The sequence below is a fragment of the Brassica rapa genome, chromosome A03, assembly GCF_000309985.2.
Source record: "Brassica rapa cultivar Chiifu-401-42 chromosome A03, CAAS_Brap_v3.01, whole genome shotgun sequence".
NCBI lineage: Eukaryota > Viridiplantae > Streptophyta > Magnoliopsida > Brassicales > Brassicaceae > Brassica > Brassica rapa.
This window is the reverse complement of record NC_024797.2, coordinates 12,618,329-12,643,226: the sequence shown is the minus strand read 5'-3', so window position 1 is coordinate 12,643,226 and position 24,898 is coordinate 12,618,329. Positions and strand designations below refer to the sequence as shown.

Below are 24,898 nucleotides of genomic sequence, written 5' to 3'. Positions count from 1 at the left end.
TTTCATATTGAATTTTAAAGTTCTCTTTGTCAATATATTTATTAATTAGGATGTATTCGGAAACTATTAATAATGCAATCTAGTATATAATTAGATATATCACTTTATAATATGAAAATAAGTCGAATGATTACGTCGCTACATGCGCCATAACGGAAGTTCTCAAATGCTCTCCGAAGAGAATTATGATGTTAAACATTGATTCTGGAAAAAAATAATCGTTCTTTCTTTGTGGAACTATGATGTCATTCATTAAAATGTTGGGTTGGTTTCCAGATAATGACACATTGTCACAAATAGCTATCGCATTCTCAGCTAAAAAGTATATGAAAATAAAGAGAAAGAAAAGTTTATATTAAAAAAAAAACTTTACTTGGAATTTGTTGAAAATAAAATCTCATATTGAAAATATTAAAGGGATCTAAGTTATATATAAAAAATGTGAACAATTTCAGTTATACCGCCAATTGATTTTAAGTTCATAGCTCAGGAAACATATCATGGTATTAAAACGGAACTACCGAAACACTTAGATAATAGAAAGAAAATTTATCTTTATCAATTGTTATTGTAGTTGACAATAAATTTCTATCCTATCGCTATCAGTAAAAATATTATACTTGAGTATGTCTGAGATTGGTTTATATGGGTTGCAAAACCACAAAAGAAAAATAAATGCCGAGTTTATGGAAAAGAATAACAATTGGTCAAAAATTATTCAGAAATTGTAATTTTAATTAATTTATCAAATATTAAGTTAGAGGCTATATTGTAGTAGGTTCATTCAATCATTGCATCTAAACATTTTGAATGTTTTTTTTTTTGAAAAAGGGCTAAACATTTTGAATGTTTAAAGTTGTATAAACTTTAACTTCATAAAAATCTTTTTAAAGTATCGGTCATTGTTTAGCATCTCCACCCATCGCTGTACAGCATGTACTCATCGTTGCACTTGCAAGTGCTTGTAGATGTCAAGGGGAGTTTACCGTCCATTGGAGTCAGCTAAGCTTCTATTATTTCTAGTTTTAGTTTGCTTTTTATTCCACTTTTCCCTCTTTCTTTTTGGGTCTCTCCTTTTTCAGTTGAAATAATAATTGATGATTATTTGAATATTTGTTAGTATTTTTTATAGGGAAAAAGAAATGGCTATCTACGGAGGAAATGATCTCAAGTTTGGACTTTGGAATTTTAACTGTAAAGGTGTTATGAAATTGTGGGTCTTAAAGTCCACACTATGTATTTGAGAGTGTATATTTGTGTAAATTAGAAAAAAAAATAGGATACAAACTCCAAAGAACAACAACTATATATGTCCTGACTGGTTGAAATGCACGTATGTGAGTGCGATTGATGCGATTTCTAGTGTTCTTATGCAATTTTTATGATTGGTACATCGGCTAGAATTGTTGTATTTGCAGAATATTTATGACTGGTTAATTATGAAATAATGTTATTTTTAATAATAAATTACCAATAGTAACACATTATAATATTATAAAAATATGAAAAAATATTATTATGATAAAATAAAATAGTTATTAATATAATATAATTAAAAATAATATTACATTTATTTATTTAGTTCATATGAAAGTTATAATTTCAATAAAATTAGATTTATATTAGAACATTTAAGAGAATATTTTGTTTCATTTATATATGTATATTTTTTATATATATGTATTAATGTTTAAAAATTATAACAAATATTCTGGGTTAAATTTTTTTATAAAATAAAGCATGATACTGTTAGTGAATAAATTATAAAAAATTGATATATTTTTTACTTATATTATTTCAATTTTAAAATTTAAACATTGCAGAGATATAAAATATTTTTTAGAATTTTAGTTATAACATTTTAAAATTATAAAAAAAAATATGTTTATTTATCTATCAGCAACTGATGTCTGAAATTGCAGAGTTTCTTTTATAGTAAATTTAAGCATATCAATCGACCTCTGAAATTGCAGAGTTGCTCTTATGGTAAATTTGAGCTTATCAACAAACATTTCAGATATATAACTAACCATACAAAGTTCCATACAATGCTTTTGCAGGCCAGAGGACAGAGATTTAGGATTTGTATTTGTCTTTGGCTCCAAGCTGATCAGCTACTCCAACACTTCATTTTGTGTTAAACTCTTTTGTTATGTTTCTGAGTGTTATTCTGAGATATGGGATACAGGTCTACGCGGTTGCACCGGTTCTAAATAAGTTAGTTCATCACTGGTATTATGGAAAAAAAGTTTAAATAGAGGAGAGAAAAGAGAAACACTCATGTTTTATCTCAGGTTATTTTTTCACTTTAGATGACTCTGTTTTCAGCTCTTGGATAACATATTCCTGCATGTTATGAGGAATGTCATGGGGTTGGCATTTTCTTGTTTTTCTCAAACTTGAATCCCTGGTTCACTATCTTATTCAAATTATCATAAAATTGTTGGTTAATGATTTCTTCATGAATTCTTATGGAGTAATTGTGAAGTAATGTGAACTCCTTTGATCAGCGCGACTATAGCAAGGCTTGTCTTCTTCTTTGGATGGTCTAGATTGTCCTCTGCTCCTCCTAATAGGCATGTCTAGCAGCCTTTTTGGTCGTGACTTTTCCTGTAAAAATCAGATTTGTTAAAAATTGATTTTTATATTCTTAACAAGTTTTGTCTTTTTTTTTTGTAGCAAGCTCTTGCTGCAACCTTGCTCTCCTATTAGGCCTATCCAGTTGTCTTTCAGATCGTTTCCTTTCTTACACACAACCAAACTCTTCAAAAGCATATAAATCTCTTTTTAATATATTTTTTCTTTTTCCAAGACTGATGTTTCGTTTGGTGATATCAGCCATTATAACTTCTAATTGCAAATGATTAATGTTAATAGGTGGAATCTCATCCTTGTCACAGTGTTCTCTAGCCATGGTTTCATCATTCATGTGACAACTCAACAAGTAGAGTTAGAAATAGTCGAAGAATCACTTTCTCTATTTCTCGATTTAAATAGGAGCACTTGTGTATAGCAAAGAACACAGAGAAAATAAATCAATCCCTCATACTTTTTTTCCTCTTTGATAATTTTTTCTTGGGTTTAAGAGCATACACAGAACTAATTTCATTAGCTTCTGATAGAATAACGCAAATCAGAATTTTTTTGCAATTGTATCATAGTACTCATTAAACCGTCGCACTACGAAATATGAAATATTTTGAGTTTAAAAAAAAAATTCGACTCATGCAGTTGTAACATCTTTTTCTTAATTTTCGGCATAATTTTATTAATTTTATTATTTACAATATTTAGATAGTTTCTATCATTCTCCGTATATATAAAAATCTCTGTATATATAAAGTAAAAGCTAGCTACATATGCACACGCGAACACACCCACCAAGCATGAACCATTGACTCCTTTCCCAAAAGGAGTGTAACAAACAGGTCTTGGCTCTTTTACACTAGCTAGATTTTCAAACTGCAGCTCCAGGTTGAAAACATGTCTGCTTCTAAGATCTGGAGACTGAAACATATCAAATGAGAGGTCTTTTATTCAACAGAACAGGAAACACACAATGTACAACGAAACCACGACACTGAACGCATTAACTAATACAAAACAAAAGAAACAATTCAACAAGTAAATAGAGGTGGTAGCAATTACCACAACTTAAACTGCGCAAGACAGCTCTGAGACCACAGTGAGATGTGCTCGAGCTGTATAATCAAGGTTCTGATCCAAGAAAACCCATTTGATCGACAATGTCGTGTAGGTCCTCACTGCCCCAATCCAACGGTGAGGCTACCAAATCTTCCACTTTGACATCTATCTCTGGCTCTAAAGGACCATCTTCCATCATCACATTCATAGCTTCCAAACATTGTTCATCCTCACTCGCCTCATCATCTATGGCTGCAGCAAGTAACGTCTCCATATCATCCTTCATTCTATCAAACTCCATATGATCATGCAACACTCTCTCCTCGATAGTCCCCAAGCTTGGACTAGAAGTAAGCCTCCGCTTCCTACCAACATCGGAACCGAACAAACCCTTCTTCTCCTTGCTCATTAGCGCGAACTGTTGAACAAAGTTTGGATTGTTCAAGGCCTTGGCGAGGAACGTCATCATTTGCTGCTGTCTTTTCTCAGTAACTAGCAAACGTTGCTCCATTTCTGCGACTTGACTCTTGGAGTTATGTTGCTGCTGTCTCAGCCTAACTACCTCAGCTACGAGCACGCTATGGTCCCTTTTCAGTCTCTCTACCTCCCCTTCGAAGCCGTATTGCCCGACTTCCACACAAGACATACCTGATCCTGATCCTGATCCTGATCCTTGCTGATTCACAGTCTGCAAACCCATGTTTCTCCTTCGTTTTATGCTCTTCAGGAGATGCTTCTGCCCCGCCAAAAACCCTTCGTTCGCGAACTCCCATCTGTCCGGATCGATCTTTCTGAATCCCTGCAGTACAAGGACAAGTTTCTTAAGATTCTATTTCTAACTTTCAAAACAGCAGAACCGGAACTAGATCAAAAGACAAGGCGGTTAAACTAAAAAGAAACATGCACTTTACTGATTCTATAGATTCTTTTGTCACATTTAAACCAGTAGATAGGTCTGATGTAACAAAGGAGCAAACTTTGAGAAACCCATTTGATATTTTAGTTGTCGGAAAGCACAAAGAACTAACCTTTCAAGCTGAGGACTAACCACCGATCTAAAGAAATCCAAAGTTGAGATTAGAAAACAACAAAGGAGCAAGAAGCAGAGGAGGTAGTGAAGAAGAGGGCAGACTTACGTAAGTGTTGAGCTGACGAATGAAGCTGGAGAAATTGCTATGCTTGAAGAAGCGAGGAAGGAGAGTGGTGGAGAATTTGTGAGAATCCCAAACGATGAAACTGTTACGACCATTGCTCCAAGACACCACCGTGTCCGTTGCCGGATCCTCCACCATGTCGTAAGTCTTTGTCAGAAACGGCGGTGGCCCTGTCTCGTTAAGCCCTTCCATTGGTCTCGGTGAAGATGACGAACCGACAGACGAAGAAGCGGCCGCTGAGCCACCGTAGGTCACCGTCTCTTCCTCCAATTCCACTTTCAGTTGTTGTTCCATTTCTAATCCATAGGCCAAAAGACTGACTCTGTTTTTGTGCAAGTGTTTAAGACAGAGTTTGATCTTGACATTTGTATATAAGTGGAGGAGAAGAAGGTTCTAGACATTTGTATTCAAAGTTCTTTGCCATTTGTCTAACCACGTGGACACAAAGGTTTCCAGAAACTTCGGTCACCACTCTAGACCTTTATATCGCATGGGCCTTTTTTGTTTTGTTTTTGATAACTTACAAAACACACTTTAGCCCATTTCTGACGCTTACAAGGCCTAGGCACGGTAGTTTACCAAATTTGCAAAAGTCCTAGTTTTCCTTTTTGTGTTATAGGAATATGTATGTTTGGGCGTTCAGGTCTTCGGGTCGGGTTCAGATCGGTTCTTTTTGAGTTCGGTTTTCTTAAACATTTAAATCTAATATGTATTTAAATTTTTTTTGTTCGGGTCGGTTTTTCTCAGATCCAGCTTAGTTCGTGTTTATAATTAAAATACCCATAAAATATTCGTACTATATCGGATCGGAGTCGGATTCAGGTATTTAGGATCGATCTCTGCTTTTGAATATTTAGTTGGACATGTGGTGGAAGTTGCTTTCGATCCAACTAAACCTAATAGTGATGATTATGAACGATTTAAGGTACGTTTTGATGTTTCTAAACATCTGCAAACATTCAAGGTTGTCAATCTTCTAGAAGGTGGTCAGGTCAAGCTACCATTTTGAGTATGAAAGGATTCATGAAAGATGTTTCTACCGGTCAACGATTAACTCATGAGTAAACGATATGTCTTTCTTTTTTTTTGGTCAAACAAGATTTTATAGATAAACTAGTCTCCATTAGAGAAGGAATTGTTTACAAAGATTATAACAAAGCCATACTGGTTAACAACTTTGCTGCAACAAAAGGCAAGCAAAAACATAAAGATAGAAGCAATCATTATACATAAACAACTAATATTGCAGAGACGTCCTCGTATCTCGACAACACTAGGCTTAAACAGTGGAATGACGCCATGGAAAACAAAGAACACAATCAGTGATCTAATGCTTGTGATTGGTTCTGCAACTAGTGCAGGAATAACAATCTTAACACTGGCTACAATATCTCTTCTAAAACATCCAGAGCAAAGTAATTATAATAGGCAATAATTGATAGTTCCTAAAGACAAGGTCTTAATGGAATAATCCAGCAAGATGAAGGCGAGAATATCAAATCCTCATTGGCTGATATTGTGAATGATCATATCGCGCATTACTGCTTTACAATTATTTGCCTAGCTTAATTTCCCTAAAGGTAGTTTGCACTTGTTATCTTGTTTATAAAATTCCAGTTGTCAAAAAAAATTAGTTATTTAGTTAGTTCATATTTGTATTCCTCATATACGGTTCAAATAAAATTCATTGTTGGTAAAAGAAAACATTTTCTCTCTTTTTACTTATTTTCAACGAAGTAAGGCGAAGAAAATAGAATATTTCAAAAGCAAAGATTATTATCTTGCAGTTCTTCAAACATTACAAACCAAACCAAACAAGGAAGACAAGACTCGAATCAGAAGTGTCTTGACTGTGAGCAAGAAGAGTTAATAAGCAAAAGAGAAGAAGTAAAAGAGAACTTAGAAGCTTTTACATCAAACTCCACAAAATTATCTTCCATCTGATAACCTCCTATTATCATGCCCATCGTCAGGTTCACACCTCCGTCCATAAATCCTAAGCAAACCACATCTTTACTCACCTTCACAAGCGAGTTGGATCCGTAAATCTTCCACTTAGCCCCACCACGCAGCAATAACTCAATCACAGGAACACGACTTCCCATCATCCACCTCCCGAGTCCTTTGGAGCTGAAACACGAAGCAAAAGGCTTCACTGCCGGAACTTTAGTCATCTTGGCTTTTTCGGCGAAGGCTAAGACCAAAGCTTTGTATATAGAACTATGCAAGACGGTGTAAGGAGCCAACGTGCAGATCTTCGTGCTTTTCTTGAAAAAGGGAACAATCTTCCCACTGATTTGGATGTAGTTGACATCGATGAAGTACTCACCACGAGACTGGTCACTAGGAAGCAGAGGTGTTGAGGCAAAGATTTTTGAGATATCTTCAGGGTATAGTGCCATGAAATAAGGACCACCGCCTATGAAAAGAGAGCCAGATCCAGAAGATTCTCCGGAGTTTGGTGATGGCAAACAAAGAGCCACCTTAAAGGGTAGTTTGTATAAAGAAACGATCTGTGAAGGGAGCGCCATATGGGTCTTAGCGAGACCCAATGTCCCAACAACAATAGACGGGAAGGGTTTAACGTCGGTGCAAGCTATAGTCATAGTCATATCGATTCCACCGCCCATATAGGTGAATCCGTTGTCCGTGTATAGCAAAGATACGGTGTCTCGGAGGAGACGAGCTTTGACGGGTTGCTCAGTGAAGGAAGTGGAGAAGGATTTGTGACATGTGGCTTTCTTGGAGGTATTGGTCGGACAGGAGACAGGGTCCGGTTTGGCTTGTATGCATCTAGAGGAGCCGCATTTGATAGGGTGGTAAGAGCGGGATTTGGCGGCAGCAGCGCAGGTTAGCAATAATGGCGCGGAGCCACCGAGGTCAATGGCAAGATTGATGTTATGAACGTTGGCGCCTATGGATAAGGGAGAGTAGTAGAGATTTGTGGTGATGTCTTTACGAATAGCTTGTAGAAAAGCTTGAGGCTTTTCGTGTAGAGAGTGTGAAGTGTTTGTGATGGCGAAAATGATTACGCAGAGAACATGTATCATATTCATACCAAGACGAGCCATTTTTTTTTATCTTTCTTGTTGTACTGAGTGTAGTAGAGTTATATAGAGATAGGTTCTTCGTTTCTTCTTCCTTCTAAATATATATTACAAATTTTCGATTAAATTCAGTCACTCTATCGATGGAGTCTAGACAGGAAGGAAAAAAAGTAATGATTGTCAGAAGTATTATTTCGCCAAGTTGCTCAACTTTCAAATATAGTAATATACAAATTCACATCGGTGATTAAAATTATTATCTTATCCACATGGTTCATTTTTCGAAACATAAATTTACGTCTTCGAGTAGTATTAATTATTCACTTAATATTTTATAGGCACAGTTTTTTTTTTGTCTACATACGCACAGTTTTTTTTTTTTGGACAACAGATGCTTATATTAAATTAAAAGCCCAATAGACTAAGTCGGTTACAACCGGAGCTATTCTCGACGGTAAGCTCATAAACGAAAATAACTACAACAAAATGGAAGATAGATGTGGCTAAGGAGAGAAGAGACCCAAAGAGAAGCTTCACTTGTAGTCCTAGAGCCTGCGTTCGAAGGAACGCGCATACGTCGAAATCGACTTTGAAGAACCCAATCATAGGGTTTTGAGAACAGTTGAGCCATGTCTCTGAAGATGCCTGTATCGCTGGGGAAAGAGGTGGTGGTTGACCTTCCATGGACACTCTTTGTAATGAGTCGGAGGCCATTGGAGTCGGAGAGCACACCCAAAAGAAAGCGGTCCAGTTGGATGATGAACAACAAAGAACGGGGACCTGAAGCAGTCGCGGACTGGACTCTAAGAGTTCACCGAAGAAGGTGGAAAACCTCTCCAATCGCAAAGTGAAGGTCGTCACGACAGCTTGAGGGGCGATGGTGGTGGCTTGCAATGATGGGGATCGGACCATGTAGAGAGGAGACAACGTTGACACGAGTCTCACTCGAGATAGGGGCGGCAAAGGAGTCATGTGTAGTAGCCGCATAGAAGCTCTCAGACACAGCTCCCGAGACACACCTCAAAACCATGGTTTCCGGCGCCGGCATAGCTCTCCCTCGCCGGCGTCGGGACTCCTCTTCATCGACTTTGTTCTCCTTCTTCGTCTACAAGTTCTCATTATACCTTTGCATCTGCTTCATACCGTGTCCTCTGTTTCTGTTCGTCCACAAGAAACCATGGCAGCTCCATCGACGAACACAAGTGAATCGAGCTCTAGAACCAGACCTAGCGACATCCCTTTCCATCTGGTTGCTCCTTTCAACGGTTCATCACCGCGGGATCTCTTATCCCACCGTCGCTCAGTGCCTCTTGGACCCCAAATCCGCCACGTCTCTCGTCGTCACCACCGCCACGTCCGCTCTTACTACCGTCGCTCCCCCTCCTGTTACTGCTCTTCCTCTCGAGACATGGGATTTTTTGGGATCTGTTTGTGGCTTCACTGGAGTTAGCCTCGGTGCTCTTGTTGGGCATCCGACGTTGCCTAAGAGTACTCATGTGTCTAGCCATTCTTCCTGGCCGGATCTAGCCACCAACTACAGCCATCGCCTCTCTCCAACCCTCGCTAGCTGCCTCGCCGGTCTTTTTGTCACCATTTATACACCCGACATTGAGGCAGCCCCATTAAGCCAAGGATTCTATGGAGCTAAGCTACATCGATTAAATCTCTTCCTCCTAGTAACTGCCGGATCTACTGTGCAAGAGTGTGGTTTCGCCAAATTTACTAGCTACTATTTCACAGATCTCAAGCATCGACGGTTCTTCACAGGGTCGGCTCTGCGGCTCTCGGCCCCCTTTTCTCGTCGCTGGAACTACTGTGCAAGAATGTGGTTTCGCCAGATCTGTTCGATATCACTTTACCGCTGCGTCTCCTTCATATTACGCCGTCTCAAGCATCGACGGTTCTTCACAGAGTCAACTATGCGACTTTCAACCTGGAGCTGCTATCTTTATCAGAGGCTCTCGGATGTCTTGCTCAAGTCGAACCCCTATTCATCGAGTCTTCACTGATGCGCTGAGACCCTTGTTCACCAGAGCCAAGATCTCACCGTCTGCAGAAGCGTTAACATACGCACAGTTAAGTTTTCAAAATATGACTTTAGGCAACTATTATCTCCCGTTCGAAAACGCGGTCACTTTGACGTTGTTCGAAGGTTAATCACGGAGAATATATATAAAATTGATGTAGTCAAGCATTGATCCATATAAAACTATTTAATTTTCACGTTGATCGCTTAATTCATGCGTTGAACTAAGTTTTTCTTTTTTTCTTGTCCGTGTAAATTTAAAACAAGATTGATTATTTTTTACTCATTATTGTCTGATTTTGTGTAATTATTCATTACTAAATAATTATAATTAGCTATTAAACCCAAAATAAACACATACATACTGCATTTAGAGATTTTTTTCACACCAAACACACCATAATCTAAATGCTCGACGAATAAAAAAAAAGGCTGTTTAAAATTATATTAAAAATTTTATATAATTATGTCTAGAACTTGTGTCATCATGTTTAAAATTAGCTAAATATATTATAAATATATTAAATTGTATTTAAAACTAAGTTCCGCGTAATCCCTAAATACTTCCCAATTTTTTGGTAATTTGCTAGGTCCGAAATTGCCGTCCGACTAGCGCCCAACGTAGTTCCGAACAGGGCTATTATTTAATCCACATTGTTTATAAAAGATAACTCGCTCTCTCTCTTCTCGTTCAAAAAGAATTACCTCTCTTCTTCCATGTTCACGGACAACAATATTTCACAGGGAAAGAGAAGCTATCTTCTCTACCAATAAAATATATACGCCAGAATGTATCTTCCATGAATTCGTTGATGCACGCCTAATAAAATTTGGTGTCATTTGAAAAGCCCATCGATTCAAATATTTTCACAGCCACATCAAAATCATGGTAGTCATCTTGATCAAACGAATTTGGACGTAATTATTGTAAGTTTTGGCGTTAGAACTCTGTAAATCCAGAATTGTCCTTTAAGGTGGTTTCAAATGATTGTTTTTTTAATACTGGTTGAAACAACATCTTTTCTTCCACATCAGCATATCACTGATAAATACTACCGGTTACCTGATACGCTGTCGGTCGTGGATATTTATTGTAAGTTCAGGTACTAAATTCATTTTTTTGTTAGTTTAGGTATCATAGCGCATAGGTAAATTAGTTTAGGTATCGATTAGACAATATAACCCTAGTTCAGGTACTAAGAACATGATTAATGGGAGTTTTTAGTATGGAGTTCTTAACGGAATATAAGAAACTGTCTTTTAGTTTTTTTTAGTTAAAAATTAAGAGACGGTTTCTTATATTCCGCTTAAAACTCCACCCTAAAAACTCTCCATTAATCATACTCTAATCGGCTGTTTTTCCGCAAACAATGTGAAGAATGTGAAGATGTTCAAACCATAATCTCTGTTTGCAAACAATGTATGTTTAAACTATTCTTCACCGTGTATATATATATATACACACTCGCTTACATACATCAGTAGACTTTTTTGTAACTTATACATCAGTATACTTTGGACCAACAAAAGACATACATCAGCAAACAGTCAAGATAACATAAACAAAACCATCTTGATGGCATAAACAAAACCATCTTGATGATACATTCATGTTGGGTTATTACACCCAACAAAATTAACGAGCAAAAATTTGAAACAAAACAACCAAAAAAAAACCTAATAAAATTACTTGGAAGATGAATCAAAGCCAAAATATGTCAGGTCAATGATAGTACCTTGGGAAAATAAGTAGTGCAAGAAGAACTTGTAAGCTCTAATGCTTTTAACAAGTTCTTGGTGCAAGGCCTCTCTTGCGGATCCACCAGGGTACAATGCAAAGCTAAGTTCATGACATGGAGAATCTCATGATGCTCATATACCGACATATCTATGGATGAGTCGATCCAAGTGTCGATATGGCAGTCGGAATATGAATCTTTAGCCCAGTTGAGCAAACTTCCTCTGAGTCCAGATTCTATGTCCTCATCACCATAGGGACGTCTACCGGTGAGGAGATGAAGAAGGAGAATTCCAAAACCATATATGTCACTTTTATTTGCTACCTCCTTGTGCTCCCTCGTTTCTAAGTTTTACAAACGAACACGACATTGATATTTAAGCTTTGAAAATACATATAAAACACTTTTAACAAAACAAAAAATCAAATTTTATATACATATAAAATGTGTGTCTCACTGTACATGTATATATTCTAAACCCAGTGGCAGAGTTTCACAAATATTTCATTTTATTCTAGATAACAGTTTTTATTTTCTTTCTTAACTTAATTTTTATGTAATTTAAGAATACTTCTCTTAGAAATTTGGAAATGGGATTAAGTTGCATACCTAAAGGAGGGATATTTGCTAAATAAAAGATGTCTTTAGCAAATTTGGCAAAAGGAAAAAAAATCATTATTATTATTCTAAAGCGCACTAGATTCTAGCACGCCTTCGATATTTGTAATTTTCTATGTTTTATTTCTTCTTTTATGGAAAAAATGTTTTTATAGACGTAAAATATGAGATATCTTAACCGATTTCTTTCTTTGTATAGATCTATATTATTATATACTAGGTAATTACCTGCGCCTTGCGCGGGATGTGATGATTATTTTTGTTATTTTAAATAAAAACACATTAAATATGTTTAATTTGGATATTGGTTCGGTTTTAAATGATTTTTTGGTTTATTCTGTTAGAATGTTTGATTTTTTAGTTTTTCGGTAAAAACCAAAAATTATTATTATTTATTTATTTTTATGTTATAAATTTTAGATAATCGTCATGTCGAACCAATGGTTTTATATTATAGTTTGTAAACGGATAATAGTTCAAGAAAAAGAAAAAAAAAGTTATTAAGACTAATCATTTCACTACAATTTGGTCGGTAGTGAAAGAAGCAATAAGAAAAAAATATTTCAACTTCCAAAAAAAAAATAGATACTTCAGTAATGGTAAATACTTATAAAGTGCGGTGCACATGTATGTGTATGTAAAGTATATAAAAATAAATGACAAATACATAAATATATTGTTAATTAATATTAAATGACATTTTTGTTCTAAATAATACATGAAAGATAAAATTAAAATTAATTAAAAATTAAAAAGGCCTTGATATTAGTGAATTTTTTTCATATAAAAATCAACTGTATCCGTAAATAGAGCTGGGCACATGTCGAATATCCGAGTATTTGGAGGCATTCATGTCTATTCAATCTTTAGCCACTTGGATAGTCGGTGACTATGATATCCGAAATGATTTAGAATTTTAAAGAATATCCGATTTGATCCGTAAATAAAAATTTTAAAATAATTGAAAAGTTTAATAATAATGTTTTATTACAAAAATAAAATATTATTTACTTTTAAAATTTTAATACCTAATAAAATAAATTTAATTCATAAAAATATTGTAAAACTTATATAAATTATAATATATATAACATGTATATATATATAAAATTATGTACATATATGTGTATATATATGCATATAACAGATCGAATTTGATAATCACTCCTAAAAATATTGGTATTTGTGATTTGTTTTTTTTAATTGTATTTTAGTAATTGATGTGCTTCGTAGAGTTACGGATATCCATATTTTTTGGTTCAATTCAAAACGGATAACGAATTGAATCAAAACTTATAAATATTTTGCCCAACTTTATCGGTAAACAATAAAAATAATATATATATATATATATAGTTTAGCTTTTGATTCGTTATTTGTTTTGATTCGAACCGAAAAATCTAAAGTTTTATTGGAACCATGCATATGAGTTTTATATTAAAAAAATACAAAGTATATAGTGTGAATACATTTATGAATATAGTGTGAACGCGTTAGCATATTTATTATCAAATCATTGTGAGACTGCCACGTGTTTATTATAATGTGAATGCATTTATTACAATGCTTCTCCTTTAATATATAAGGGATTTGAAAAAAAATGAAAATCGGAGGGGAAATATTTTAATTTGTTATATGTTGTTATGTATACAAATATATTCGGGAAACAATATATTGTAATTATTACCTGGAGCCATGTAGGCAGTATCCATGCAAACTAGACCCGGAAGGCCGAGGAAGAGTCTTGGTTCATCTTTGACGTCGACGACAATATTCTCAAGAGATAAATCACAGCCAACAACTGGTGGAGAGCACCGGCAATGTAAGAACCAAAGAGCTTCTGCGATTCCGGTCATTATGTTTTTCCGTCTCTCCCAACTCAAACAATTCAAAATGTCGCTCAGTCGTTTACCTTCGACGTTCTCATGAATCAAGTACGCCACTTCTTCCGACCGGCACGTCGCCACTAGCTTAATAATGTTCTTGTGCTCCGGAAGTTTCATAATTTCAGATATGTCGGGAAGAGTATCATACTTGTTGACCTTCTTAATAACGAACTTCGCGCCGTTTTCATCCACAAAAACGTTTTGCTCGTTGAGAGACGATAGAATCGCGTTTACTGTAAGCGATTTGATGAATCTTGAATCGAAGAACTGAATTTCCCACCTCGTACCGTCTTCTTGTTCAACTCTCTCGACCTTTAAAACGTTGTGCTTCCTTTGAACGACAAGATAGATAAAGAAACCGGAGACAAGGACGGCCAAGAAAGCTACAAAGGTCAACATGACGACAAACCACCAACTCTTTGTACTTGTCTTTCTTACCACGTTGCAAGGAGGTAAACCGCTAACGTTATTTGCACCGCAGAGATTGTTATTACCTGCGACCGCTGTTGCGTTTATGGCAAGAAAAGCTCCTGTTGAAGGTAAGCTTCCGTGAAGAAGATTATGAGAGATGTTGACTTGAACAAGAGACTCGATGTTTCCTAGATTCTTGGGAATCTCGCCGGATAATTGGTTGCAAGACAAGTCAAGATCGCTGAGAACTGAAAAATCTGAAAAACTAGAAGGAATGTCCCCGGTAAGATTGTTGTGGCTCATGTCAAGATTGACTAGGTTCTTGCAAGAAGACAATTCACTTGGGATCACTCCAGTGATCTCGTTATCGCTTATATCCAAATCCATAAGTTCCGTGCACGTCACGAGCTCAACCGGAACTACTCCGGATATTCTGTTACCTGATAGATCAAGCTTCTTGAGTCTCTTGCTTCTAGAAACATCCGGAAACTCACCAGTGAATTTGTTCTTCCCGAGATTTAACATCTCAAGCTGTGGCATGTCCCATGTGCCGAGGTTACCTCGGAGGTTGTTGTTTGATAAGTCCAAGAAGTTAACGAGCTGCAACTCATTGAACCCTCTAGGTAACTCGCCTGAAAATTTATTGTTTTGAAGCCTCACTCGCTCTAAGCTCTGGCACTCGCTTAAACTCGGCGGGATAACGTGGTGGAGGGAGTTAGAGAAGAGGATGAGCTTGGTGAGGTTGCCAGAGTCACAGAGAGTGTCGGGGAGTTTTCCAGTGAGATTGTTGGTAGAAAGATCAAGAACAGTGAGGTTGTTATGTTTCCCAAGACTAGCGGGAATTTCGCCAGAGAACTTGTTGGACCAGAGCTGAAGAACTTGTAGACGTGGCAAGGAAGTTAGTCCTTCCGGAATCTTTCCTGATAAGTTATTAGAGAAAAGATGGAGAATCTCCAGGCTTTGCAACTGAGACACGAGTTCAGGGATCTCTCCAGAGAGCGAGTTATCGCTAAAGTCAAGAGATCTGAGGTTCTTGAGGGAGAAGATGGACGGTGGAATCTGACCGGATAGCTTGTTTTGGTAGAGAAACATGTACGCAAGCTCCTTTAAGTCTCCCAGTGAAGGAGGTATGGGTCCAGAGAGATTGTTGTAGACAAGATCAAGATGCTTGAGAGAGGATAACTCACCGAGTTGGTAAGGAATTTCACCAGAAAGATTGTTGTATCCCAAGTATAACCACTTCAAGTTTTTCATCATCCCTAGTTCAGTTGGTATACCCCCGGTTAACTGGTTTGAAGCCAGTGTTAGGAACTCTATCCTTGAGAGGTTTCCGAAACAGGCCGGTACATGGCCGGTTAAGACGTTTCCCCCGACATCTAGGACTTTAAGGTTAGAGAAAAGTCCGATGTCCTCGTAGATTTCACATGAAAACATATTGTTTGAAAGATCTAACGTGTAGAGATTTGGAAGAAAGCCTCGAGGGATGGAACCAGACAAGTTGTTGTTGCTTAGGTTGATGTAACGAAGAGAAGGAGACGAAATGGTGAAGATGTCATGAGGGATTGGACCGGAAAAATTGTTATTGGAGAGGTTAATGGTTTGTAGAAAAGGTAGCCGGAATATAGTGGAAGTGAGGATTTGGCTAGAGATGTTCTTGCCGGAGAGGTCGAGAGAAACAACACGCGAGAAGTTGTTGCAAACGACGCCGTTCCAAAGGCACACTTCATTGGTTGAAGAGTAAGACCAAGAAGAGAGTTGCCTTGAAGGGTCTTGAATTGAGGACTTGAATGATAAGAGAAGCTCGAGTTCATTTGCATGGAGGCAATAGAAGTTGAGAAACAAGAATAAGAGTTTGGTGATGAGATGTGGATGATGATGCTGATGAGAAGTAGACATGTTTGCTTTTGTTTCTTTGGATTATCTCTATTATAACATGATGCTGTTGGATATGTATATATGCTCTTCTGGATGAGTGTGTTGCCCGCCCCTACGGATAGTGATTTGCTCACCTTAGCTGTAAACCAGAAAAGCTATATATTAAAGGACTTCAATGATGTCCTGTGATTAGAAAGATTAAAAGTCTTGTTTGTCTTTTTTTTTTTTTTTTTGCTTATTATTTTACTTATAAAAATAATTCTAAGAGAGGGTTTCATAAGAAAGGCAATGTGCATTATTCGTTGTACTAGATGAAAAAGAGATTAAAAAGTGCTAGGATGGGCTACATAAAGGGGAATATACATCAAACTTTAAATTTAAAATAGAAAGTAACAAAAAAGGTGTCGACCACATTCGCACTTCAAATTATGGCTAATTTTCAATGTTAATGTTTTTTCATTTAGAATAAACTAAAAGTAAAATTAAGTTAACTAAAATTTCTTCGACAGTTTTACTATATTATTTTTGAGATGTGAGCAAGAACAAGTTAAGTTGATTGTTTTATACGTCCTCATGACGCAATTCTGAAGTGTTATCATATTGTTCTTAACAGTTAATTTACCGGGAAGAACAGTCATTATTGCAGTGAACCTAATTAGTTTTTTTTTTGGCAAAAACTTTGGTAGTGAACCTAATTAGTTATAAACAGCTACTGGTAAACATTCATTTTGCTATTTTATACATAAATAATATTAGAAAGTAATCATTAAACTATATTTGAAAACCAGAGAAAGTTGCATCTATATTATTTTTGTTATTTTTATAATAGATGAAGTTTTGACTCTTTACACATATATTAAGAAATTTATTTTTTCCAAATTTTTTATTGAAAATATAATTTAAAACTAATTTATTTAATTATAAATAAACATAGTAAAAACACAATTGGTTACATAGTTTTTGATAAAGTTAAAATTATCTAAATATGTGAAAATATCATCTATTATGAAATAATAATAATCACCTAAAACATCAACTATATTGAAACATAGGAAGTATATAATAATGTAAGAATCAATAACCATGCGGATGCGCGGATCAATTTTAGTTTAAATTATATTTGAAAATAAAAATTTGAATGAAAATAATAATTGCAGCATGAAGCAGTAACTGTTTCTAACTTGAGAAGAGGGTGTAAATGTTTGCAATACAAACTCCAATACTATGAAAAAGTATAACAAAACCCATATGTAATCAAAATAATACTGCATTGAAAAAGTATAACAAAACCATATGTAATCAAAATATTTTTCTTTATTAGCTATTATTGGGGAAAGGTGTTTAAATTAAAATATGAACGTAATGTATAGCGTAAATTTCTTGTGCCATTTAAGATTTGGATCATACTTGTTTGTTTTGGTTAAATTGATAATATGATATGTAGTTTATGATAATATTACTTTAAAATAGAAAGAAACAAAAAAGGTGTCGACCACATTCGCACTTCAAATTATGGCTAATTTTCAATGTTAGTGTTTTTTATTTAAAATAAAATAAAAGTAAAATTAAGTTAACCAGAATTTTCTTAGACATTTGAACTTTTTTTATTTTTATGTTTATTTTTGAGATATGAGCTAGACAAGTTACATTGATTGTTTTATACGTTCTCATAACGCAATTTTGGAGTGTTATCATATTGTTTTAATAGTTTTTCTTAACAATAAATTTACCAGCAAGAACATTAGCTATTCTAGTGAACCAAATTAGTTATAAAAAGCTACTGGAAAACATTCATTTTGCTATTTTATAGATACATAATATTCGAAAGTAATCATTAAACTATTTTGAAAACCAAATAAATTTGCATTTAAATTATATTTAAAATAGATATTTGAATGACAGCATGAGGTAGTAACTGTCTCTAACTTGAGAAGAGGATATAAATATTTGCAATACAGACCCCAATACTGTAAAATAGTTGCTAATACTGCATTAAAAAAATATAATATTTTTTTTAACTGTAATCAAAATATATTTCTTTATTAGTATTGGGGAAAGATGTTTAAAATATGAACGTAATGTATAGCGTAAATTCTTGTGCCATTTTAAAAAAAGTGTTATTACCATACTTGTTTGTTTTGGTTAAACTTGATAATATGATATGTAGTGCAATTTAGTCATGATAATATTACTTTTACTTTTTCCCTTTCTCTCGTCACTTTTGGAATCGGACGTTTGAACACGAACAGATGAGGATGGGACTGATGTCGTCAAAAAGCCTCTGAGATTTTTGTCGGCTTACAATCGAAATGTTCTTTTGACTGAAGAAAAATTAAAACTTTTTATTGGAGTTGTGACAAAACATTTCCTGTGAAGGTTGAACAGCTTTTTTATGATTTCCAACTGTGTTTTTTTTTAGGTTTCTTGAATAAATATTTTTAAACGATTTAATTTACACTACTTCATATATAGTGCAATATCTGTCTTTTATCATGCAGATTCCTGTTATTCGGTATATTTCAAGAAAAATCTCCAAAATGATCTAAAATATATATTTTTGGTAAAATAAATAAATATTCTATCCCTATTCTATAGATTTAGAAATATAAATAAATATTTAAATGACAAATAAAATAAAAGAAATAATTATTTTTAATTTCAAAATAATATTATTCAATATACGAAACTTTTTTTTTAAGAATGTTTTTTTCAAACATTTTCTTCAATTTTTTTTATAAATTTGAAATCCAAAAATTGTTTTTAAAAATATTGTTAAAATTAGTATTTTGAATTTTATATTTAAAAAAAAAATTCTAAGCTCTCCAAATCTAAATCCTAAATCTAGATTATTTAAGCCTATGGCAAAGATGTATTTATATTTTTAATGAAATTATTTTGGTTATTTTGACTTTTCAAATCTATTTTTGTGATTAAAACTTTTTAATGCTATTGTAGAGTAATTATCTATAATCTATTTTTATGAAATGACATCTTCAAGTATTATATATTAATTTCTTAGAGCATCTCCAAAAATACTATATACTTTGAAGTTTACAAAATTTTATATTTAAAGTTTCAAGATGTTCTTCTCCAAAAACAAAATTTTAAACGTAACTTCAAAATTATTTATATTTCACATATCATAATTAATGTAAATCCATTAAAAACTTATAAATAACTAGAGAATATATAAAAATACTCTAAAATATTAATTAATAAGATCCTACACTAAAATATAAAATTATAAATCAAAATACATAATCAAAATACTGCATGTAAAATACTACATTGTTCCATAAAATTATTTATGTAATGATCTATCTTCGGTTACACAAACTTTGTTTCGAAAATATTTTGAAGGTTTTGGAGGTTCCGGAATAATTCACCAGACTATTAGTGTTGTTGTAATATTTAAATAATTATGCCTAATTTTAGTTTTAAAATATTTTAAATCTTATTTTAAATTTTTAACTTGGACGACTTGTTTGAAGAAAAGCTGGTTAAAACTTATAAAATAGAAAAGAGTAGCTTAGTCTTATATTATCATCAAATAATGTTTTTATCTTGCTAGAAGGAAAAAAGTCATAGTTTGGTTGTATGGGGCAGTAATGGAGAGAGATAGAACTCTTCGAATTAAACAAGAGATGGCTGTTTATAGTATTTTACTATTCCCTGCCTTCGAAGCTTTGTACTGTGATTTTGTTGTCTTGTTTTAAGTTAATCATGTAGGAATCAAGGAATACAAAGATGAAGGTTTTTTTTTTTAACTTTTGATTATGAGGAATCCAGCAGACAGTAGTAGCTGGTCTTGTGGCATTTGTGTTCAAGAACTTGATCGTCATCCTTAACCAGAAATGTAATGGTTTATGGTAAGCTTAAAAATTACTGCTTGTATCCAAGACAAGTGGACAATCTTTTTAGCCGTACTATATTGTCAAAAGAATGAAGATGAAAGATAAATATTAAAAGACGATCTGAATGGTAATATCAATATTCTCTTACAAGAGAACCTAGTATTTCAAATGCTGTCTGCAAGATTAATCCGTCCGGAAATACTTTCGGTGTTGGCATAATCACCTTAGGCCATCAGCAGTGATGGTTTCTTTAAGGATTTCTCACACTTAAATAATAACAAAAAATCAAAAGCAAAGAGAGTACCTGTTATGAGAGATGTTGAACCAAACATTGAGAGACTTTCTACCGCATGTTCAGTTTTAATTAATTCATCTCATTTTATTGATTAAAATTAATTGCATAATAAAACTAACTTTAAATAGTCATTAAATATTGTTTAGCGATTCTATGCAAGAAACTTATTACTTCCTCCAAAAAAACAACACAGTAACACTTTTTGTTGATATGTCAAATATTCAAGAGATTTTCTAAAACTAGAAACTCCCTTGTTCAGCAACGCAATGCTCAAGAGTTTAACAGCATTAACCAAATTTATTAGAACTTTGTAACGTCTTGCTTTCATGTGTATACATATAGATATATTGTATTTATGCCTATTGATGAAAAACATCAAATCCTCGTGCTGTTTGTTACGACATAGGATCTGTACTATAGTCCGCTTACTGCGTTTACAATCTATTCTGTAATGTTAATCAGGATACTAGGATGGTACCAGTTTGGGGAAGTTTAAGGTAGAGAAACCTTTTTTATATGGTAATTTGGTATAAAGGCGTGATGTAATACTTTTTCACCGCATGTCATCTGCAACCTGTGAACTCCGAACTGCCCAGAAAGACGATGGCTTCAACTTCTTGTTTGCCGCAGTGAAAAGCCAACCCAGCTGGGTTTCACACGTTGCACAATTTGCAATCGTCCATGCGTACCTAAGAGACATACAAAAGAGTTATTATGGTTGATCACTTGAAAAATTACGGGTCTGGCTGTGACCAATTAATTTAAAGAGTAAAAGTGAGTGATAAGTATAGTGGCAAGTACATGTAAAAAATGTAAAAGGCAAACATTAATGATAAAACTCTTACCCAGGAAACCAGCTGTCTTTTAGAACTGGTCTACCTCTAAGCGCTACGTCATTTGCTTTGTAAAAGGTCATTACCTCATGCACATAGCCATGTGGGTTTACATAGGCACCTAGAGGACCATCACTAGACATAACCAACATGTCACTTCTTCTTGCTATAATAGTCTGCAGTAATATGAAAAAACGTATCAGTAAACCAAATACACTACGGAGAGGAAGTAGTTTTTCACATTACCTGGCAGTGTTTACATCGAACACGATCAAAGCTCTCGAGCAATTCTATTTCTCGCTGCAATCTGTAAGAGACTCCGTCAATCTCCAAGAGCTCTTGTCTAATTGACTCAGAGACGGGAATTTTACTAGCGATGAAAAAGGACAAAATATCTGGTTTATTCACTACAGCCTCCATGTTTGGAACCCCAACGATCTGCTTCCAGAGATCTGTATATCATCGTTGCATTAGCAGACTGTCAACGTTTGTGCCGCTAGTAGAAAACGATGAAAACAAATAAGGAACTTACCAGCTGCTCTTTGAGCAAGATGATATGAGTCGTACATCCGATACACCCAGTATGGCCAAAACGCTCTTGGGGCCATACGGAATCTATTTAGATCAGTCTTTTCCCGGAAACTTGTCAGCCTAAAATGCTTTTGATCTTTCCCTTGTGAAACAGGACTCTTGCCATTTCCAGATTCATTTTTGTCATCTTGCCCAGAACATCTAATGGACCTAGAGCTGTACGAATGAGATGCACTAGATTGGATATTAGATGTGCTGACTACTTGATCATCATCACTACTCGTCCAGTCATCCATAATTGAGTCAACTGCTGAATGGTGAAGTCTTTTCTCTGACAGAGTAAGACCACCCTCAAAACTTTCTTCGGAATTTGCTACCGACTGTTCGTCCGTATCTCTGTGAGGTGTAAATGTAGACATTTTACTCGAGTCACAGCGACCTCGCAGGTTGCTTACTGGAACCAGCTTCCCAAACGCATCCCTGGGAGTCCTCAAGGGTACATCTTCGTCAACAATATGAACCTCTCCGCAAGGCTGCAAGAATGATTTAATAAGGAAAAGCTTTTTTGCGCAACACGCAAAGATGTATATATATAAGGGGTTGTCCTTACGAATCCTTCAACGTCAGTCCAGCGACGCTTTAAACGAAACCGTTGTTGTCCACGAGTAATAACATTGAATGAGCCGTCACTGAGTCGACGGTATTGTCGTATCTGTTACTATCACCGAGAATAGTAAGTTCCATAGCAAAAAGATGAAGATCAAAACTTCTCTCACAAACAAAACTCCCCAACTTCCTATATCAAGATCCCCCGTCTCAAACATAGCTCCAGAAACATTGCGGAAAGAATCATTAAGTCAGTAGTTTTTAGGTAGATTCCAATTGTAAAATTTATTTCCTTCTTCAGTATTTGTTAGTGCTAAACCAATCATATCTGATTCGGCAACTCAACATTCAAAACTCTAGTATTTAGTTTGATACTATCGGAAAGGTGGAAATGTGCTTGCAGTTGGCAGATGTTCTAAGAGGTCTAAAATGCTCTAACCTAATTAATACTATAATAACAAAAGAAATCTAATTATACGAAAGCCAGTCAAGAACCTAAAGAAAGCACACCCAAAACCAGAAGCATTTTTGAGATGAGACCAAACATCAAACAGAAACCTATATTACCTCTGCGGTTGTACCAACAGTGGCGTACTTGAACTGATGACCTTCTCTGTAAACACGAATCTAAAGATAAAAAAAAGGATAAAATGTAAATCTTTGAACATGAACTTTTAAAAGAACCCAAGACAATTAAAGTAAAAGATTTAAGTCACCTACCACACCTATAGTACATGGAGCATTAGTTTGGCTCAAAGCTCTCTCAACAGCAGCCAAGAAGCTAGACTGGATAATCCTAAGGGGAAGTGTAGACTCTGGAAATAGAACCACTCCTGAAGTATTGCAAACGCAGCATTGTTAATGGAAATGAGGGCTGTTCGTTTGGTTGCCGCAGGTACCGGCGGCAGCGCAGCGTCAACATTCTGCGTCTCGTTTCGTTGACGCAGGAAGCTGCGTCTGACGCCGATAAAACCTGCAGTCGCGATATAATATGCGGCAGCGTCAGCGGCAGCATCTGCAAAACGAACAACAACTGTCCTCATTGACGCTGCCGCTGCTGCACCAAACGAACAGGGCTATGGTACACTTTCGGGTTAGCAACTCTGTTTAAGAGTGAGTACCTTCAAGATAGAAAAGGGGGAGCTTCAAAACGGTGCCTCCATCCACAGAAGCAATTCTGTTTGTAGTGTCTTCAACCTCTGTTTAAACTCAAATGTGAGAAATACAAGAAAACAACTCGGCGAAGAAGAGAATCAATATATATATATATATATATATACCGCCAAGATAGGTGTGTAGAGAAGCAACATCTGGATTGAAGACAAGTTCATCAGCACCGAGATTATCACTGCCAAGTCATCGAGAGAGAAGAATAAACCTACTGTTTATAGATTCGCTATCTAAAGAAGGAAAAGAGGAAGAGAGAGATTGCTCACGAAAGACGAGTGTGGGAGGTGACCCGAAATGCAGCGAGATCATCATCTTCGTCGGAATCGGGAGAATCTTCTTCGACTTCCTCCACCTGCAACTCCTCGAAATCAAGCTCGCGAATCAGCTCGATCTGTAGCCTCTCTCTCTCTAGGATCCTGTCGTCGTCCATCTCTCTCCTCCTTGCGTTTAACCGCCACCACAGGCCCCTTCGCTGCGTTTTCCAGAGATGACCGTCTCGTTTCGTAAGCGATCGGGCCAGTCTCTCGATTTATTGCCCGGCCCAACTGTCTCTGTTTCTAGAACTATTACCCGGCCCACTTATGGAGCACCAAATCGGGACCTAATTCACTTTCATATATTTTGTCGAAAAAAATTGTCTGTCTATAAAAGCACCGAGAATAATTTAGTTTGGACTTACGTTTTGGTAGCTATATTTTGGTTGGCAACTAGAGAAGAAACGTGAATAATATGGTAAAATTTAACAGCAAAAAGAAGTGGGTAGCATTAAACGCAACTTTATGTGGCATATCTCATTTCTCTGATCTTTCTGTCACATTTCATTTATTCTTCGTCTCCAGAGGGTTAGACAATGCCGCTTCACTGAAAGAAAAAGACTACTTTCCTATGATCGAAAAATTATGTTGCACGGAAACTTCATCGGCCATCCGCCTCCCACTTCGGAACCGGAATCGGAATCAGAACCTTGTGGAAGCTTGCGGAATCTCGCTTCCAAAACGCTTCTAAAATATTATTTTTAAAAACACGTTGGAAGCTTACGATTCCATTTTGGAATCACGCTTCTGTTTTAAAAAAATTGCAATATATATCAATCAAATATAAAACCATAGTTTTTAATTTATATTAAATAAAAAAAAATAATAGTAATGGATATAAAGTTAGAAATCTACAAATATTAAAACTAATATTATAAATTATCTTTATGCATT

General features: G+C 35.3%; 4 protein-coding genes across 6 annotated transcripts; all 4 read right to left on the bottom strand.

Annotated features, from left to right (window-relative positions):
* Nucleotides 1–3,253: 3,253 nt before the first annotated feature.
* LOC103858372 (heat stress transcription factor A-2) lies at nt 3,254–5,153 on the bottom strand. Of its 3 annotated transcripts, none has more exons than XR_004456232.1 (3): nt 4,782–5,153; nt 3,649–4,444; nt 3,254–3,507 (listed from the first exon to the last, which is right to left on the bottom strand). XR_004456232.1 is itself a non-coding variant. In XM_009135719.3 (2 exons), the coding sequence occupies exons 1-2, from the start codon at nt 5,091–5,093 to the stop codon at nt 3,710–3,712; spliced, it is 1,047 nt and encodes a 348-aa protein (XP_009133967.1). In that variant the 5' UTR covers nt 5,094–5,153; the 3' UTR covers nt 3,515–3,709. The 3 variants fall into 3 exon arrangements, 1 of the variants encoding a protein (XP_009133967.1); XR_004456233.1 differs by having other exon boundaries at nt 3,254–3,500; XM_009135719.3 differs by lacking the exon at nt 3,254–3,507 and having other exon boundaries at nt 3,515–4,444.
* Nucleotides 5,154–6,634: 1,481 nt separating this feature from the next.
* Nucleotides 6,635–7,870, bottom strand: LOC103858371 (probable aspartic proteinase GIP2). The gene has a single exon (XM_009135717.3). The coding sequence runs from the start codon at nt 7,868–7,870 to the stop codon at nt 6,635–6,637; it is 1,236 nt and encodes a 411-aa protein (XP_009133965.1).
* Nucleotides 7,871–9,906: 2,036 nt separating this feature from the next.
* LOC103858370 (probably inactive leucine-rich repeat receptor-like protein kinase At2g25790) lies at nt 9,907–20,591 on the bottom strand. Its single transcript, XM_009135716.3, has 2 exons — nt 13,917–20,591; nt 9,907–11,955 (listed from the first exon to the last, which is right to left on the bottom strand). Exons 1-2 carry the CDS (start codon nt 16,420–16,422, stop codon nt 11,591–11,593), a joined length of 2,871 nt encoding a protein of 956 aa, XP_009133964.1. The 5' UTR covers nt 16,423–20,591; the 3' UTR covers nt 9,907–11,590.
* Nucleotides 20,592–20,833: 242 nt separating this feature from the next.
* LOC103858369 lies at nt 20,834–24,668 on the bottom strand. Its single transcript, XM_009135715.3, has 10 exons — nt 23,957–24,668; nt 23,801–23,868; nt 23,642–23,719; nt 23,241–23,353; nt 23,088–23,147; nt 22,525–22,626; nt 21,916–22,447; nt 21,630–21,835; nt 21,396–21,559; nt 20,834–21,239 (listed from the first exon to the last, which is right to left on the bottom strand). The coding sequence occupies exons 1-10, from the start codon at nt 24,118–24,120 to the stop codon at nt 21,104–21,106; spliced, it is 1,623 nt and encodes a 540-aa protein (XP_009133963.2). The 5' UTR covers nt 24,121–24,668; the 3' UTR covers nt 20,834–21,103.
* Between the last annotated feature and the right edge of the window lie 230 nt (nt 24,669–24,898).